Genomic DNA, 19984 nt, shown 5'->3' on the forward strand with positions numbered 1-19984 from the left:
CGCTTCTCGAAAAATAATCGGAAAATCGATAATCACTCGAGCTTGAATTGGGTGATGTAAGATTTCTACTTCTTTCGCCGGTGAAGAGCTTGCAAAAGTATTCTTAAATCCTTGCAATCGAAAGAGTTTATACGGGAAGATTTGCTTTCCGTTTTTAACTATAGCGGGAAGGAAGTGAAAGAACTTCTTCTTCCGTCTTAGCTTTGAACGCGAAAATGAAACGAGAACACGTGTTGAGCTGTAATTTTTCAGTGTGGTACCCCAAGTTCAAGAACATTACGATCAGAAGTCGGGTAATTCCTCTTTCGAAGGAGTTTGTTGATTATTTAAAGGCTGATAACGTTGTTTTGCCTGGTCAACCTGTCGTCACGAGAGATTCAGACGAAGAAATCGAGAGCGACTCCGAAGAATGGCAGGCTTTGGACGAAGATCCAAACGAACACACGATCACAGCTCCCGAATTCAATGAAATTGATTCTGCAATCAAAGAAGCTATAATTGAATTAGACGGGGCTGTCTTCCCTAAATTGAACTGGAGCTCTCCACTGGACGCTTCTTGGATTTCTTGTGATGGAACACTGAAATGCAAGTGTCCAAATGACATCTATCTTCTACTCAAGAGCTCTGATAACATATGCAGAACACTCTTTGAAACTTTCAAGCACTGTGAAGATGGAGAAGGAGCGTTGGAGAATGGCTTTGAGCTTGTACTTCGGAAATGGAAGGATATCAATCCAGGAATGGAATTCCGGTGTTTTGTGAAAGACCACAAGCTGATTGCGATCTCCCAAAGAGACATTGCAAGCTGTTATGAATTCATTGAACAAACTGAACAGGATATTTGCAGTGATATAGCAAACTTTTTCAAGAGCAAAATTGCTTATAAATTTCCTGACAGTTCTTACACATTTGATGTGTACAGATCTGCAGGTCAGAAGGTTTTACTGATCGATTTTAATCCATTTGGGGCTCAAACAGACCCCTTGTTTTTCACATGGGATGAACTCAGCGATCCTTCCATGTCCGTCAGTGATAATGATGATGAGTTTAAAGGTGTGTTTAAGTACGTAACAAGTGCAGGAGGGGTGCAGCCTCATGCATCTCACTTAAGCAGAATGCCAACTGACATTGTTGATTTAGCCTGTGGCAATGACATCAATAAATTAGTTGATCTTCTGAATTTAAGAAATTTGATTGGACGTTCTGGCGATGAATCAGATGAGGACCAATGAAAGTGGAAAATGGAAAAATGTACTACTGCACAGTCTAGACTGAAAAGAATGTCATGTAGATTTCATTTGCACATCATTTAAATTAAGCTTTTAACAAGAGAGGTCATGTAATATACATGTACTGGTGAGGCATCCTGAAAGTTTCACAAATGCTTGAATACTGTAATTCTTGATAAAAATTACTGAAACATTGCATGAAAAATAAATTTTGTCCAATACTGCAAACCTTAATGTCCCCAGTAAGGTCTTCTGTCACATTTGACAAGACTGTAGCTGTTGAAAAGAGAAATAAAATTATGTTTTAAACACAAGAATAAACTCCTTTGTTAGGGTATTAGTCTCCTTCGCAGCTGTTATTAGGGTCGTCACACAACGCTTCTCCCCCACTAACTATATGATACCTTGGGAAATAGCTGAAACTCTTCATGGTTATTGATAGTTCAGTTCTTGCTTTCTATCCATCATCCAACAATATGCTCCTGCTCCTATTCTCGTCCACAATGACTCTCTCACAATTACAAAAGTTCTCACTTGCATTCATTTTGCAGATAGGTCTTTTTATTATATAGAAATGCATAGTTTACTGGAAAATACACCACTCTAAAACTATGAAACTACAGCCCCCATATCTGGGACCTGAGTGGCATATTTAAATCAGATCTCATTAGTGAGGATATTAATGATGTCATTTCCTATCTTTTCTCTTTTGTTTGTGCAGACAGTCAGTTCTTCCATACATTAAAAAGAAAATTACACAGTGGTTTGAAAATAAGAATCTTATTTTCTCGTGTTAAAAACAACATTGTACTCACTCGCTGTGCTCTTTCTTAAAATATTATTTCCATCACTCGCAAATAATTTTCATATCTCTGTGCCACCCCTAAAGTAACTCCAAACGAGTAGGACTGGAGCTGACTGATTGGCCATCTTCCACTATTCAGAATGTTTCGATGGAAGGTTTCTCATTTCCTCAGTTTGCCAAGTGAGAGTAAGCAACTGAGTTCTTTGATCAGGAGAGGAATTGCGATCAGAAGGAGTTTGAGTTATGTGACTCTTGGCGAAGGAAAGAACGTAAGATATGGTTCTAAAATAGCTAAAATGTAGCGCTGTTTACGTGAGTTCAATTTGTAAACAATATCACGTTTTTCACTAGACAGCAATAAGCTAACCTCACTTACAACGATTAAGCTGTCACTTCCAATAGGGCACTGCAGAGGCATTGTAATACATTTTTATCCGTCATAATTACGGCAAACTTACGTATAAATCCTGAAATACCCCGTTTGTTAGTACTCACTTTATGGACAAATCTCTGTGAAAGACTTACTTGTCAGAGCAAAGTCCCTGGGCCCCTGGCGGGGGGAGGGAACCCCCTGAAAAATTGGGTGGCGGTGTGCGGCGCGCTTCCCAAAACCCTTGCCCCATTTATGACCATAATCTGCTATTTTCCCTTTCCTATTCATGACCTGACTAAAAATTTGATACCCTATTTATGGCCATTGCGGCTAGCACAGTTGCTCTAAACATAATTTACGAAGGGCTTTTGTTGATGGCAGTTTTGTAATTCCACATGTGAAATTATAAATTAACACTGAAACTTTGCGCCAAAATTAAGGAGTAATTTTTCACCCATGATATTGAAGGAATAATATAATGTGTATTTGCCACTTTCCTTAGTTGTTTTAAAGCTTTCTAAGTATTAAAGTACTTTGTTTGGTAGAAAGGTGTACCAGTTAAAGCATGGGTAAAGGGTGTTCCTGTTGAAAAAGATGCCACAGATCAACTGCTGTCTTTGGCGAAGTTGCCAATCATCCACTCGCATGTGGCAGCCATGCCTGATATGCATCTTGGGAAGGGTGCATGTGTTGGTTGTGTCGTTGCTACAGTTGATGCAATTATTCCTGCCGCAGTTGGGGTGGTAAGTACGAACTTTCATGAACAATGATATACAAGCTTTAGGTTTCTGTCTGGACTGTATGGCTATACAGGATGTTAGTCAGTTAGGGACAAATCCTCAGACTCCTCAAGTCATAGTAGATGTACAAAATGAGGCTGATAAAGTAGAACCCAGTGATCGAAGATCTTTTAAACATATCCTTTGGCTAATAAAACAGATTTATTGAGGGTATTCTATCAATAAATGCAAAAAATTAAAAGCCATCTTTGTATTCTGAAGCTCTTCTATCCAGTCATGGCCAGAAACTTATTTGCATGGTACATGTTTGTCATGTTTAATTATAAAGGACCAAAGTCATCATCATCATCACAACATGGTGTTATGACACCAATAGTGCGAGTACATGTCCCGCCATTGTGCCCTGTATGCTGCCATGGACTCAAGATCTTGATCCGTTCCATTCCATTCCATTCCATTTCATCCTAGTTTAGCATCACGTTCCACAGCATCTCTCCATCGAGCGTGACACCTTCCACTTCTTTGCTTCACATTCTCAGGCCTCCATTGTTGGGAAATCTTTGTTGACCCATAAAGGACCAAAGCTATTGTTTAGAAATTGTGGACATGAAATGTTGCATAAGATGATAATAGTTTTGTTAAGTTTCCTTTAAAGGATTATACTTGCATAAATTTTGCCAAGCAGAAGCTGTGATGAGAAATAAAGTTTTAAAAGAAATGTTTGGCAATCATTTAAAGGAGCACACACTTCTCAAGGACAGATAAAATTTAGCTTTTCGTTCACTTTTTAACTAAAGGACATTGGATGTGGAATGATGGCAGTTAGGACAACAATGTCAGCAGAACATCTGCCAGATTCACTGAAGAACCTTCGAAGAGCCATTGAACAAGCTGTACCACATGGACGAACCAATCAGGTGCATTGTAAAATACATATATTATCATATTTCCTTTATTGTCATTCTTGATACATTGTGCAGTTCCAGAAAATTTCCATACTCCCTCCACAGAAGGGATTACAATTTCCTGGGGGCTTGGGGATTCTGTAAGACCAAAAAATTAAAGATTGTCATGTATGATGCCTAATTATTGAAATTTCCAGAGGGATGAGGGGGATCTTTTAAAAAATCCCTTCTGTGGGGGAGGTATGGATAACTTTTGGAACTACGCATTTTTATGATCAACATCTTATTTCTCTTAACAATGTCCACACACTGTCAAGTTGGCAAATGATGAGCTGTATTTCCTGTAATGGATCATGTAGAGAGGCTCCACCTGAAAGGATTTTTTAAGGGGAGAGGCTGGAGGTATACAAATGGGCTGGGAACAAAATGATTTAAGTATAGCAGGGGTTACAAATACACCAAATTTGGTGTATTTTAGATGAAAAAGTTGTCTGTGAGTCCAAAGAATTTCTAAAGAGAGTTACTTTGACTTTAATGTAGAGTCCAGAAATGTGTAGTAGAATTTTTTTTCTGCCAGTCAAAATTTTAATGATTGTTGGATTAAAAAAAAAATTCTTAATTGACCACTCCCCCAAAGGTGTTTGTAAGTGCCAATGGAAACAAATGATGAAACAAATACAATGTCAAAGGAACATAACATGGTTAAAAATCTCAACTAGTAGGAGGCGGACCAGTTAGCTATTTACAAGCACGGCCGAGGAGTTGAACTCGGGACTACTGAGGACAACATCAGCCAGTGGTCAGAATGGGACTTAAATCCCAGACCTCCGCATTTCAAGTCCTGTGCCCAAACTACATGTAATTGACCACGCTGCCTCCATTTGCATCATTTGAATGAAGTTTGTCCATTGCTGTTTGTGTAACACATTTGCTACTGCTTGTTGTTTCAGCCACAATGTTTGATTGTAATCATTTTGCAACAGTTCAATCTCCTTTGTATGCATTTTCATCTAATGGTGACATGAATTACCCACCTTCCATGACCCTGCATTTTCAAAATTGTCTACAAAATTTGTGGAGAAGGAGTCAAAGCATGAAAGGGACTACAAAGGGTAAGAAAAGATCTAAACCCTGCTATAGAGAAGGGTCGGGAAAATTAAAACATACATTGGTATTTAAAAGGGCTTTTAATGGTGTAGGAAATGGATGCAGTATTTTTCAAGATATGTGAAAGGTTTATCCATTCATTTTCCATGAAAGGTACATTAAAGGGTTCCTTTTTCTGTCAAACATAGTATATAAAATAATGGAAAAAGATTTGGCTGTTCCCTGTATAAAACTTTGTTCAGCAGTGCTCTACTCCCTTTGACTGGGGTTATGTGTCACATTAGCATGACAAAGACTGGTGGTTTAACTCAGGGTTAAAACCTAACTCTTAATTTTGACCTCAGGGTGGCAAAGGTGATCTTGGAGCCTGGAAGGCAAGCGGCATTCCAGACTCTGTTGTGACAGAGTGGAATAAACTAAAGAAAGAATATGAATACATCTGTAGTCGACAACCCATGGCCAAGGCAAAGAACAATGCTAATCATCTGGGAACTCTAGGCACAGGAAATCACTTCATTGAGGTAATTATGTCGTTTGGGTTAATATACAATGTTGTTGTCAACATTGTTTTGTTCCAGAAAATATCTATACCCCTCCCACTAAGGATGTTTTGGTTTGAACCCCCCACCCTATCCCCCTGGAAATTCCAGTTTTGATTCACAATTTCTTTTGAAAATTTTGGCTCTTGCTACCCCCCTCCTCCTTGGAATTTTCAATAGAGAGCTTAAGAAATGATGATGGTGATGTCAGGGACGACACCTGGAAAAAAAATGATTTTATATTTTACCATGGAATTATCTAGATCTGCTCACTACTTCATGTGGTCTTAATCCCTACTCAAGCTAAAGATGTAATGCCAGTGATCAATTCCATAAGAAAATACAAAAAAAATTAGCCATTGTGGTTCATGTTCTCAAGATATGCAAAATTTGGTCATTTCACGTTGTTGTTTTGCCGAGGATGGTTATGAAATGTAGAATAATTTATAACACACTGCATAACAATTGTTCTGCTTATTAAACCTTTTGTTTAGTGAGGTTGTCATTGCAGTTGCTGTTGTGGTTTGTTTAAACTTCCTAATAATCCTCCTTTGGGTGGGGGTGTGGGTATTTTCTGGAAGCACACATTATGATGATTAGGTTTCCTGGCAGTAAAGCAGCTGGCATGTGAATAATATTGCTGATGAGTTCTGAATGATGCTTCAGTGAAATTATGCGAGATACAGTAGCTCACAAGACACCCAACAGAACAGTAAAACAGTATGTCGTCAATGATAGGATCTCCCTAGAAAGTGAAAACTGTCACTCTTTTAGGACTGGCATTTTTTCTTTGAAATTTATCTCAACTGTTTTTAATTCTCTTTAAGATGTGTCTTGACGAGGAGGACATGGTGTGGTTCATGCTGCATTCAGGGTCACGTGGGCCAGGGAACAGGATTGGAACAGTGTACATTGAGCTTGCCAAGAATGACATGCTGAAACTAGACAAACAAGTAAAGGTATAAGCACTTTTTCAAAACTAATATCTCACTGTTATAATGTGGAAGGTACAATAACTATGACATTTGTCTAAAAGGTTGATGGTTTGCATGTAACGTTTCGTGCAACGTATTTCGCAGTTTTGTGGCTCTGTTACGGGGCAAAGTTAGTCAAATTGTGCAAAATGTTTCTAATTTGTCCAACCTACAAATATTTGTAGCAGCATTGCAAAGAGAGGGCCTGGGGGGCCGCCATTTTGTTCACAACGGTATACTGCTAGGCTACTCACTATCTACTAAACAATTCTATGAGGTAATAGTTGATGAGGCCGAGGGCCGAATCAACTATCACCTCATAGAAATCGAGAGCAAATAATGCAATTGTTTTAGTAGAATTCTAATTAGACTTTCCTTCAAATAACGATTCCAATTATTTCTGGTCTCAGTATTAAACTTCACGCTTTAGAGAGTTCGCGCGGACTGAATGGTCAATTTGGCATTTGCAGTTGTGTACGCGCTTATCAGCTTCTTTCAAAAATTTCGAGCTTTTTTAATTCAAGAAACCGTAAATGTCCTCCTTTTAGTCTTCTCAGGAGTTTGAGTATCTATTTATTTCTAAATGTTCTTTCAAAACTTCGGAGAAACAAGGAAACGTTGCAATTTTGTCGACCACACCAAGCCACTGCACACTAATGGTCGATAGTGTGCAATGGCTTAGCCAATCAGATTGTAGCATTCGCATTAGTATCCTACATAAAAGAATTCTACTAAAACAGAATAGATAGTGAGTAGCGTAGCCAATCAGAGAACGGCATTGGTGACTGAATGCTATTGGCATTATACTAAAGAGGATTGTCTCGTGATAACTGTCATGTATAGATGTACCACGTGACTTGAATATGGAGTGCAAGGATAAAAATGTGCAAGGAAAAAAATAAATAGGGGTTATTAAAACTTTTGATGACTTTTGAAGGTGAGAAGTTTGTATGGTTTGTTTCATTTTATCCTTCCCAGGTTGAAAAAGATCTAGCATACCTCAGTGAGGGCTCAAAGAACTTTGAAGACTACGTATTTGCAGTGACATGGGCGCAAAAATTTGCTCGTATCAACCGCTACATAATGATGTCCAATGTACTCAGAGCGGCGCATGAATGTGCAGATATGCCGCCATTTGATGTGGATCCATCGAGCAAGGCTGTCAATTGTCATCACAACTACGTCAAGGTGGAAACGCATTTCGGAAAAGAAGTGTTTCTAACGAGGAAAGGAGCAGTAAGTTAGTTGTAATGCTCAAGTGAAGGATGTAGCGATGTTGCTAGTCTCAATGAATTTAAGTGTGCCCTGGTAGAACTGCATCGCAAGTAATAGTTCTTGTTTGCACGCAAAAGGAATCTGGCGTCGAGTATTTAGATGTATCTCAAGCGAGACCCCAAGTTTTCTAATTTTGCGTATTCAGACCTTTCAGTTTTCGTCTCGAGTCCCTTAATGAGACAACGAGCCTGAGTTTTCTGAGACCGGATAATGAACGAGGCGCTGCTCCGCTGAGTATCGTTCATAAAATATGAAGGCCAGTTGTCAGATAAATTAGCTATTTTAGTCCAAAAATCAGAATAATTTTCCCTTTGAACTTGAAGGTAACGCGCACGCTTATGGACAACGGCAGGAGCTAACATCGTTCCTCAAATTAGATAATGTCCCGCAGATAAGTATTCAAGTATGCGAACTTTTAGTTTTCCCGCCATACGGACGTTATTGTCGTTATTGCCGATTTAGAAATGGAAAATAGCGAAGGACGATTGTTTTGAATTTCCCTTAACCGTCACGTTTCTGCTCGTCACGGAGAGTTAGGAATCATACCGGGATCCATGGGAGCACGGTCGTTCATTGTCAAGGGCAAAGGAAATCCTGAAGCTTTTCACAGGTATGTTTTGAAGTTTCGGAAAACAGTGAAATTTCACAGCAAATCGTCGTAAACCCGAAGAGGTTCCGATTCTTATCCTTCAATCAGAAATTGCACTTGTGACGTCAGCTCGTGTGACGTCAGCCACGCCATTGGTTCCAGGAAACCAATGCAAACCCTTTCCTGAAGACTCCGGGCTCACTAAATGTTCGGTGCTTTTAACTGCGTGTTATTTTTTATTATGCGGTAAGAGGTGGTTTCAACTTTTTACATAGATAGATAATATTAAATTACACAGAAAAATACAAGAAAAGTTGCTTTCCACGAATGCCGTGCCTTACAGAACTTATTTGAGTAGACGTTTGAATTGCCCAAGGGTCTCTGCTCCCCATAGTCACAAGGAAGACTGTTCCAAAGAATGGCGACACCATAGCTAAAGCTATTTTTGTAATAGTTTGTGCGCGGCAATGGAACATTGAGTTTATTCTCGGAGTCCCTCAGGTTATATGCGGTTTATCGCTTTTCAAATTTAGAACTTAGATAGTCTGAAGATAACCCGTGCACAGACCTGTAAACGATCGTAGCTCTTCGAATTTGCTGTTAGCAAGCTAGATTTTTCCAGCGTAGGAGTTCAAATAGGTGACCAGTATCTTTTTCGTCTACGGATGAAACCTTCGTATGTGACCACTCAAATGCAGCAAAGTTTGTTATGCTCGGTCTAAATGATTCTATTTAATTTCTCCGCAGTTGTAGCCACGGTGCAGGAAGAAGCATGTCTCGAACCAAAGCCAAGAAAATGTTTACAATTGATGATCACGTGAATGCGACACAAGGCGTGGAGTGTCGTAAGGACGCTGACGTCATTGACGAAACACCAATGGCGTATAAGGATATCGATGACGTCATGGCGGCACAGAGTGACTTGGTAGACGTTGCTCACACGCTAAAACAAGTGTTATGCGTGAAGGGATGACAAGCCAAATTGGAATCTGGTCGCTTTGCCGGGTGTGTCGGTTTTGGCAAATTTTCGTCGAAGCACTCGTCAAGTTTGCGATTTATATTATCCAGTCAATGAAAAGCACGAGCACACGAGAGTCTTCCGAAACAAAGAATCACATCAGACGTATTTGTATTCCGGAAGTTATGACGCTGTCTTTGACAGGTGGCGGTCAAGAGGTAGTTATGAACTGACACTCAAGGTCCGCAAAATTTACTGACAATTGAACCTCGATATCCTCGATATCTCTCTCTCGAATTTAAATATTTTCTCCATGGATATAATTTTTTAGTCATTTACTATGAGCTACCTCAAACTGTAGCTGAGAAATCGCCTAAAATTTAACTGTTGGCTAAGATTTTAAAACCGCACATCCAGTCCCTTTGTTCACAACGGTCAAGCGAACTGCGCGTGCGTAGCCCCCAAGATAACGTCATTATTTTCTGAATCTTCCACATACAGGCCTTGAATGCCTAAGGTAACACAGGGCGCTTTCCATTCGACCAAAAATTTCGGTGTGAATTTCCGGAAATTTTCTGCATGGGACGAATGGAACAGAATTTTCCGGTTTATGCACCAGAGTGGAAAACGATAAGCCGCACTTTGTGCACTTGGAATTTTTCAGGGACTTCTAAGTTAAATCACAAATATAGTAGCTCACAGAACACTGATCCGTCGACACGGCGACTTTTTATAGCCCATGACAGCAGGGACTTCACAGAAACCACAACGGCAGCGAAAACGTCGCAAAACAAAGGGTTTAATGAGCGGTACAACGCCTCTGCACGCGTTATAAATCTCTGTACATTTCTTAGCCAACCTATGCAAAACAAACAAGTTCACCGCGGGGGCACTATTTTTGTTGGAATTAAACGCTTTCTTGACGAATTTATCTCTTGGTAGTATTTATCGACAGACAAGTGGCAAGTAAAATACTAATCCATTTTCGAATACGCGTCGCCGTCATCTTTGTATGGATGATCGCGGTGATCGTGGCCAAAAGAACTCGCGCTGAATAGAAAATTGCGAATTTAAGTAATTTCCGAAAAAGAGGACAACCTCGCGAGGTGTACCCAAATTTTCGAAAAAAAATTTTCTGTTCCATTTGATTTTCATTCTGGAATTTCAGGATTTTTCGGTTGAATGGTTCGCTTTTCGGAAATTTAACAATTTCCGGATTTTCTGGAACCCTTCCTAGGAAATGTCTGTACCATTTGTCCCCGTTTCGAAGATTTCGGGATTTTTGGTTGAATGGAAAGCGCCCACAGCCTCTGAAAAGTCAGGCCTTATGCGGGCATGTGCATGGAAAATTGAATAATTGTCATCCATCTAGTTTAACAGCTTGTAACTTGACTTACCTGTGCTCGTTTTTCAACGACGCTTACAAAAATCTGGCTCTCACATTTTCCCTTCAAACTCTTACAAAAATCCAGGCAAGTTAAAAACCGGAAGTGGTGTTTGATTTTTGGTTTGACCGCTGTGAAGTTCTCCTGACAGTTAGCATCATTACACTGGGTGTGGAAGCTTACCACCGCGGCAATGTAGGGCCTGCGGGCCATAATTTATATCATCGTCCAATTTAAACTATTTAACACGGTTCGTTGGCTGTTATATCGAATTGTATCCAAAATATGCGAGCTCAGCTTCAGACACCGAATCATAGCCGGATTTTTTTAATCAAAACAATTTGCGAGGACGTATCAAGTGGTCCGTGAAAATAGATTCAAATCTATTCGAATTTGAAGGCTATGCGATGCATAAAACAGGCCTAATGAAAATGTAGGAATATATCCCAGACTAGGAATTATGAACTGGGTCTAACGTTAGGAAAATTGTAACAGTTTTCACAAGCTGGCATTAAATTTATTAAAACTTATTTATTGCAAACTGCAGCGTTGTTTGCTCTTCACCGCCGCTTAACGACAGAAGTTTTCTTTCAGCAATCAATAGATATCCACTTGTTGGCACTTGATTAGCAAACGGTGACTAAAATAATTCACAATGCTGGCCCTCTTTGGTCTGAGCTCGGTGCGCGTGGAGTTATGGGCCTGTTGTACTGGTTTCGTGACCTAACCATTAAGTACTGCGCGCTACTAGTCAACGATAAAGTGGAAAGTGGAAATAACAAGATAATTCGTATAATGCAGAAGGTTCCTTCGAGATGTGACGATGGGCGAGGTCAAATTAGTGTTGAACTGTATATATCGAAACACTCCGTTGTGAGGCATTTTTTCAGAGGAACTAAAAGGGAGAACGGCTTATTCAGCTTACTGTTTTAAAATAAAAAGAAAATAGATTTGACTCAAAAATCTGACTGTACAAAGAGCTACAAAAAATCTAAGAATGAAAGTGGGGATGATAACTCCAAAAATATATATATTGTTCCAAAGACAGCACAGAAAATACATCATTCTGTTCTGATTAAATAGCAATTCAGCAAAGCTATTGTATTACGTATAAAACTTAACGTGGCAGTCCAAACTGAAAGCCAAAAATACAACCGCTCATAGCTGTTTCGGCCTAGCTGGGTCTGTAGCAGAAAAAAATAAAAGATGGGGCAACCAACACGAAGCTGACGAAGGCTAGTTTTCTACTGAACGCACATGGTAATGACCTCAGATGAAACTCAAATCCAAATGTTTGCGGAATGCACGACGCGTGACTGTGAACAAAAAGTGAAAATGCGAAATATCATGTGGGTGTCACAATAAGGGAATTGAGGACAGAAAAAACCGTCCTGCAGAAGATATATGGCCAAAATCATGCTAAAAATGAACAGCGAGCGATTCTTTTGGACGAGGTTCATATCGTTTTTATCTTCATACATATTCAAAGTCGAATCCTTGCGCTAAGGAATTAGAATGGACCAGTCCACGTATGGTTCGTCGTTTAGCTGCCAATATTAGCGCGCCCCACGCAAAAGCAGCCATAAAAGAGGTCGGTTATGGATCGTTTTCGTTCAGGATTCGGAACCGTAAACGAAAGCCACCGGAAGTTTGACTTGAACCCATTTCCACACTATTTCCCCTGTTTTGACGTCACACCTCTGCACCAGGCCTCTGTGGTGAAATAACACTGGGCGACAGTAATGCTCACAAAAAGAACAAACGGCCTTGGTCAGGAATCGCGGAACACGATTTGGGTTGTCATCTAGGGCCCATCTCCAAGGGCACTTGCTGGTGCCTGGCATTGTCACGTCACGACTAACACGTCTTGGAATTTCTAGCGTTGTCTGCAATGAGGAAGAAGGCTTCTCGACAAACAGGAAATCACGACGGAGAAATGCGAGTTTCTTTCGAGCATTTTGATGGCTGTTGGGGCAGTTAAGCGCTTGTAGAGAAGAAATCTGGGTTATCAACATAACGACGCAAAGCTTCTGAAATGGAAGGAAATAATTTTAAGTAAAGAGCCGCACACTGTTCGTCGCGACAAAGAGAAGAAATTTAACACAAAATGAGATTTAGCAACAAAAAACCGTTGAACATATATTCATACGTCGATGAAGTTTACAAAAAGTCACGTTGCTTATGTTTCGTTTTCAATTTGACAGAAAAGTTTCGGGAAAAAGCCCTTTCATCAGACCGTTAATGAGGGGTTTTTCCCAAACTTTTTCTCTCAAAAAAGAAAGGTAAGCTCTTTTTCTAAACTTTATCGACGAATGCAGTTTCATTCAAAGTGCCACGCAGCAACCGTGATTTGTCTTTATTTCAGTTAAACGTTGAACATTTTTGCCCGATCTTTCGGTTTACTGCTCCCCGTCTCCCCCCTGGCCGGGTCTGCAAAACGAAGCCTCTTCCACTGGGGTTAGAAAGGGAAAATTTATTACAGCAAACGTTTACTACAGTTAGGCTTTATTTACGCAGCTGTTTTAGTTACCTACATTACTGCGATGGTCTCTCAAATCTTCATTCAGCAGTTCAAGAGTATATTTTATATATTTACTTTTATTTCTATGTGTATGATGCTTACCGAAAGAGATCAAATAAAATAAAACAAGGCATTTTAGCCGCTATGTGAAGTGAAGGAGAAAAACAGATAAAAAAAGGTAATTCTTTTCGGTCTTTTTTTTTAACCCGTCATAAGGAAAAACTGAAAATCAAACACTAACAAACAATCAAAACCGTAGCTGCACTCACCTTTCCACAAAACAAATTCATTTTCATGCGATCCACCGTTTGTATGTCTGTTTTCTTTGCGGTGTAACTTGAAATAGAAAGAATATTTCTATCCACTGCCAATGAAACTGTGGTTATTGCAACTTCATGTTACGCCTCGTTACGTGTCATAGCTTTGTTCAATAATCAGCTTGCCACGCCAGAATGGTATGCTCTGTACAAAGAATATCTTGAAGAAAAGTTTCTATTTTAAAACTCCGGTTTCGATATTGGCTGCCTTAAGAAGCAATAGTCCCACCAGTGCCGAGTAGGTTGGTTACGTAATAGATCATAATTTCACTCACAGTGACGCAAGTTTAATATAAATGGGTTATTGACCAGGACGGATATTGGCCAAGGTTTATGGACTGGCACGATCCATCTTAATAACCTAAAAAACTTGGTCAATAACGGATTTATTATATGGCATTTAAAACATAGTTTACTTACGGGAGAAACGGGCAATCCCGAGCGAGCGAGATATCGCGGGTAGCTAATGGCAGCACAGGATTTGGTTCTGCGTTCTCACAGAAAGATAACCCAGTTAATAAGTTTATTGTGACCACATTACTAGCCGAGAATTTGAATGAAACAAAATTGAAGATATTTCTGACATAAAGAAAATAGTCTGCGACGAGTTTGCGCATTTTAAAGCGAGCTGAGACGTAAGTCTCGTTTAAAAACCTAGAGGCAAATGCACGTGCACAACTGTGAAAGTTAAGTACCTGTTGATAGAGAAAGAGAGATCAGATTACCAAGGAACATCAGGGTAGTTGTCGGTGACAGTTTCTTTGCAAAAGGTTCCCAATTCAACCTAAATTCTTTGCTTCCTTTTGTAGGAGAAATTCATTCCAATTATACTTATCTATATGCGTTAGAAAGCACTGTAAGCGAAAAAAAAAAAAGCTCTACCTTTCTAGCGTCTCGGTTATTTATAATTACAGGTGGGAAATAAAAGCATATCTGCGATATTAATTTGCCTTTCGAGTGGTATACTTCGCCTCGGAATTTTTTGTCCAAAATCTTTAAGATCTCTAAGGGCGGGTGTTATGCCCGCACCACTCAGGATAAACAAATCGACATGTCGCGTTTCAGTTACGTTTCTCGTTGACGAAACAACTGAACATCTGCCGGCTTTCTAAATAGGTCTAAATATACTTCTTGGTAGCTACCAAACAGTATATTTAGAGCCTTAAACGCTGAAAGATCTATTTTGACAACAAACAACTTGTTGAATTTGACGGGAGTAGTACTGAAAAGCTTTTTTGATGTTCTAGAAGCTGTCATAGCATTGCTGTTTGTTACGTAATACTTAAAGTGCCACTAACCCCCCCCCCCCAAATTTTTTCCTTTAATAAATCTACTAGTTTCCGTGATTACTTCAGCGAAAAAATTATCTCGATTGATAAAATCCCTGCGTTTCTACAGGCGTTTAAACATGTAATTTCTATGTTCACGACCGCGCAAAGTGGAATCTGGGTCGGGCTATTAGTGACGTCACTTCGGGAACCGAGCTAAAACACTCGAGAGACTTTTGACTGAACTTCGAGGGCAGTTAAAACATGTTTGGGTTATTTGTGATTCATATTTTATCAAAACTGGACAGAAACGTTAAGTGAAAGAACTGTATCATTTAGCATTACAATTCGGAGTCTAGCTACGATTTGGACGGCTGCGATGTACACATTTTTATTCCATTTCGAAGTTCGGGTGACCAGTCGAGATCGCCGCGTCGTATAATTATATTTAGGCCGGGATGGACAATTTGCTGGTCCATATGGGTTATAAAGGTACAAATAATGACTGAAGAGTTAGCTTAAAGCTCTTAAAGAGTTATAAAGATGTCAATGAACACAGAGTTGGTAACTTGATCTTACGGAACGTGCAAATGTCGGAGTGTCAAAACATTTTTACATTCAAACATTAATTCCCCAGAAATACAAGTTAAAATGCGATGCAGTCGAACTCCACTCCTGCCTACTTCTCCGGATCAATGACTGAAAATAGTTTTAACATAAGAGATAAGCAGAGATGTCGGCAAACAATATTCGAAGGTGAGGTAACTTTTCGCTTCGTTATTGTCGACCGACCGTAGTATATGTATAGTCAATTACTGTGTACGAACACAAGCTACGCAAATTTGCGTATTTCGTATTAGTGAAATCATAAAATCCTTCGACAAGATCTTGAATGAGGTTCAGTATACTTTCAGTTAAATGAATACATTTCTACTTCACTGTTATTTTGAATGAAATGTCCATTTTACGCACGCTAATAATTTGGGAGTCCTCGACTTGTTAGTTTGCGTCTCGGTTCACTGACAAGCGCATTCTTCTTTCAGCACGACAATCTCCGTCGGTAGCTATGGAGTCGAATCTTAATCGTTTGTTTCACTTTCCTCAATATATTTGTAAATGCTTGATCCATTCTAAGGGCCTCTTCATATGAGCCCGGTAAACGGGCTGGCTTGGTTACCGGGACGAATTTTGTTGTCTGTTCATATGGGAAATTTCGGCCCGGTAGATCGGGATGAAATCCAAGAAACACAACCAAAATAGTGGACTATAAATTTGTATCGTTGGCGGCTGTCGTAGCTTTCTGGACTCTTGTAACTTTACTAATAAAGCTAATTCGCATACTCCCAATGTGGAAATACATACAAGACAAAAATTATGCCATTTGGCCGCTATGTTGCGAAAGCGAAGCTATTTTGTCGAAAAAGTTTCGTCCCGGTTACCCGGGCTGGAGTGTTCATATGGAAGAATTTTTATCCCGGTTACCGAGATCTCGGTCGCAAAAACCGGGATCTCGGTAACCGGGCCAGCCCGGCTTCTCATATGAACACATCGAAATTTTTACGGAGGAAAGAGTGGCGAGGCGAGATCTCGGAAACCGAGCTAGCCCGGTAGACCGGGCTCATATGAAGAGGCCCTAAGTTTGTAATTTACATATATTTCGTTCCTCAAAGTCGAAGCTAAAAGAACAAAACAATTCTGTATTCGGAATGGCCATTGAGAAACACGGCCGGCTTACCGGCGACCTCCGGCGTGCGTTTGTTTTTATTAAAATCCACAACTACATAGCTAGTTTACCAGTTCGAAACCTCAACAAACTTCTTCGCGTCGTTGTAGAACGTAGGTTTCGTTTACTATTCGTTTAGACAAGTCTCTATTTCAAGTACAAAAAACGCGATGCATTTAATTTACCGTGTAATTTCCTCACCCATAGTTTCGTCTGGGACTCGGAGGATCGTTTGCGCTCGAAATAATGAGATGGCTACCAGCTTATCCCAAATTCGTGTCTTATGGAGTACCTTGACAATTTCAAGCTTTCCACTAGAGATAGAGAAGAATATACAGGCAATGAAAATCTCTAGGTTTTTACCGTAGTGGCGAACCCGAGATCGAAGAAATCCCGGCTTTAGTTTCGCACAGATCAGCCCACTTCTTTGGTCTTTTTCTCGTTTCTGCTAGAGTTTCATTGAGATAGAGGTATTGAATGAAGAGGAATACTCTATTCTACGCATCCTATATTGCTACAGTCTCCAACAACATATCTTCCTTGCATTCTGCAACGATTTTGACACAAACTATCGCATGTACGCATACATTCTTCTCAGAAACAAAATACTGTTACTCCCGAAGTGACGTCAGAAGCCAACTCGTCCCATTCTCCGTTATTCCTCGGTCGTGAACATGGAAAAGGCCAAATTTACAAACTTTAAAAATTCATAGAAAATTAACGAAAATAGCTACAACGATACTTTTTTCGCAGTGGTAATCAGGAGAAAAAGAAAATTTATATTACCGAAAAAACGTTTTGGGGTTAGTGGCACGTGCACTTTAAAGTGGATGATTTCGATCAAAAATGCGTGGTAGGAGTCTCTAAAAACAAGATAGCAAGTTTCTTCTTATCGGCTCAGTTGTGTAGGTGGAAGGAAGAATGAACTCGAACATTGCTTCACGTCTTCATTCCGTTGATATGTTTGCGTGGTAAATTGATCGTCTGCCAATTTGTTTGAAAACACGGTGCTGCCTCGTGCTGGGATAAAAGAAGGAGGATATACTTTCACATCAATGAAATTACAACTTCTGCGAATTTCAGAAATATCGAGGCAGATACCTATCTAAGTCCAATAGACTCTCCGTGTTCTCAGGCCGAGACTTAAAAAATTAAGCTACATTTCGCCGCGTTGGTTTAGAAGAGAACTGATTGTGAAAGACTATAGGACAAGAGATCTGGCCGGACCTTGTTTTGTTAAAAGCAATTGTCAGCAACACATTGTGTATTATAATAACGAAAATAGTTTCTTTTGACTGTTTTGTTCCAGTCTCCGCCGCCATACTAATAAAGACCCGAAATTGTCATAATAGCTAGTCGCATTTTCGTTCTAATTTATCGATGATGCAATATGATCGCCTCTCGAAATCCTCGCACCACAACTTCTTCATGTGGAAAAAGTAGGCAATAATAGTCAAACTAGAAAACGGACCCCCACCGCCCCCCCCCCCCAAAAAAAACAACAACTGATAAAACTTCAACACGCGGACAAAACCGGAGGATGAGATCTTAAGAGCGAAATCTTTTAAAAGACCGAAAATCATGGCAAACTGTGCATTCGATGTCTTTGATCATTTTAAGTGCTACTATTATCAAATTTTTACCCCCTTGAATTTTTAAGTGTGCTACATAGCATTCCTCGAAAGATTGGAATCGCCGTTTTCCGTTTGAAAATATTTGCATTAGTTCCGGAAGTATTAAAGTTTGAAAAATGTGTAAAGGAATTTTTTTTTTTTCAGTTTCACTAAGCCGGTAAGTTTGTAATTTGCCCGCCGATGCGATACAAAACAGTCTTAAGGCACACTACGGCGATAAACATGACAAACAACCCATATCATAAAAACTAGGGTATCTAAAAGATAATAATGTTACGGCACATTCTGTTGATAGTGACATGTTTTACGCAGTGATTCATCTACAACTTCATGCATGATGACGCATAGATGGCGAGGTGTGACAAGGGATCGTGACAAAAAAGCACATAGTGATCTGAACTAAGTTTGAACATAAAAAGATACACATAAATCTCCCCCTTACCAGACGGTGAAAATCGAAAGATGTGGAAATTGGGCAGAAATCTAACTTATAAATTCTGTACTGATACGCATTAAATGTCTCCAGAATGTTGACAGACTGCGTCGAAGACGCGTCCATCGCGACGTGTGAAAATGCTAAAGCTTTAGCTTAAATTCATGTTTGGATGGAAAGGAATAGATCGCAGCATATACGAAATTAGCGTGTTCTACGGTTTTCATTTGTTTTAATTTTTCTACAAGCTTTAGGAGCGACGATTTCTCTGCACTTTAAGAATTTGGCCAAGTAGGCGAGACAGCTAAGAAATGACACACTATGTTTAAAATTAAGATGTCACAATCGATCGCCCAGATTTTCAAACTTTCAAATACTGCATTAAGAACAAAAGCAAGAGTTGTGAAAGTCAGGCACAATCTCCTTCACGTCGTTTTCCAGGTAAATCAGAGCAAAACACAACCACTAATCTTTCTCACTGGAATCCACGCGAAAAGGCGTTCTCGTGTTGTTCGTGGCGCAACGCACTCTGGTAAAAAGTGGCGCAGTGTACTCTGGTTAAATGCAATGCATTCTGGTAAAAAGTGATAAATTCGAGAATTCGTACCCCCTTCTATATATTCTTCTTAAATCCTGTTGCTGCTCGCTCGTTACGTTCGCTTCGCAGCAATTATTTGATGTTGTTAACATCAAAATTCACGTTTCGTATGTTTCAGCATTCATCTACCGAAGTAACGGTAACTGATGTTAAGAGAAAGACTGGTACCTAATTGGGAACATAAATACTGACTTCCTCTTGCAATCTGAGAACGAAAACAAAAACATCCTGTTGAAGTAGAAATGGGACTAGAACCCGACTGTCACTTTGTTCTTGAGTTTCAGTTTCACATTCGCCAGGCGCTTGGGCTGCCCCACGCAGCAACCCGCAGTAAAAGCGACAAAACTCGGGGTAGCTTCATATATAGAAAGCTGACACTTTTAAGCGACCGAGACCATCTTTCATAGAATACTGAGAATAGAATAGAATAGAAAGCCTTTATTTTAACACGATAAGTTTTAAAGCTAAAAGTTGTGGGGTCGTGCATAAAATAAAAGAAAGACCTAATAACAATGTAATAATAAGTAAAAATTAAAAACTACTGACCTTATAAGAACCTGATTTATATTTACCTTCTGATCTATCATTTACCTTCTTACCATTTTCTTCTT

At 39.6% G+C, this 19984-nt stretch overlaps 2 protein-coding genes across 2 annotated transcripts; both read left to right on the forward strand.

Moving 5' to 3' along the window:
* The first annotated feature begins 34 nt into the window (after positions 1-34).
* Positions 35-2160, forward strand: LOC145498329 (cell division cycle protein 123 homolog). Its single transcript, XM_081478240.1, has one exon. The coding sequence runs from the start codon at positions 216-218 to the stop codon at positions 1230-1232; it is 1017 nt and encodes a 338-aa protein (XP_081334366.1). The 5' UTR covers positions 35-215; the 3' UTR covers positions 1233-2160.
* On the forward strand, positions 2156-13020 carry LOC145498328 (RNA-splicing ligase RtcB-like). Its single transcript, XM_081478239.1, has 8 exons — positions 2156-2303; positions 2953-3150; positions 3945-4064; positions 5504-5680; positions 6526-6657; positions 7651-7908; positions 8460-8557; positions 9284-13020. The coding sequence occupies exons 1-8, from the start codon at positions 2175-2177 to the stop codon at positions 9507-9509; spliced, it is 1338 nt and encodes a 445-aa protein (XP_081334365.1). The 5' UTR covers positions 2156-2174; the 3' UTR covers positions 9510-13020.
* Positions 13021-19984: the final 6964 nt, after the last annotated feature.

Source organism: Orbicella franksi, chromosome 9 (assembly GCF_964199315.1).
Source record: "Orbicella franksi chromosome 9, jaOrbFran1.1, whole genome shotgun sequence".
NCBI lineage: Eukaryota > Metazoa > Cnidaria > Anthozoa > Scleractinia > Merulinidae > Orbicella > Orbicella franksi.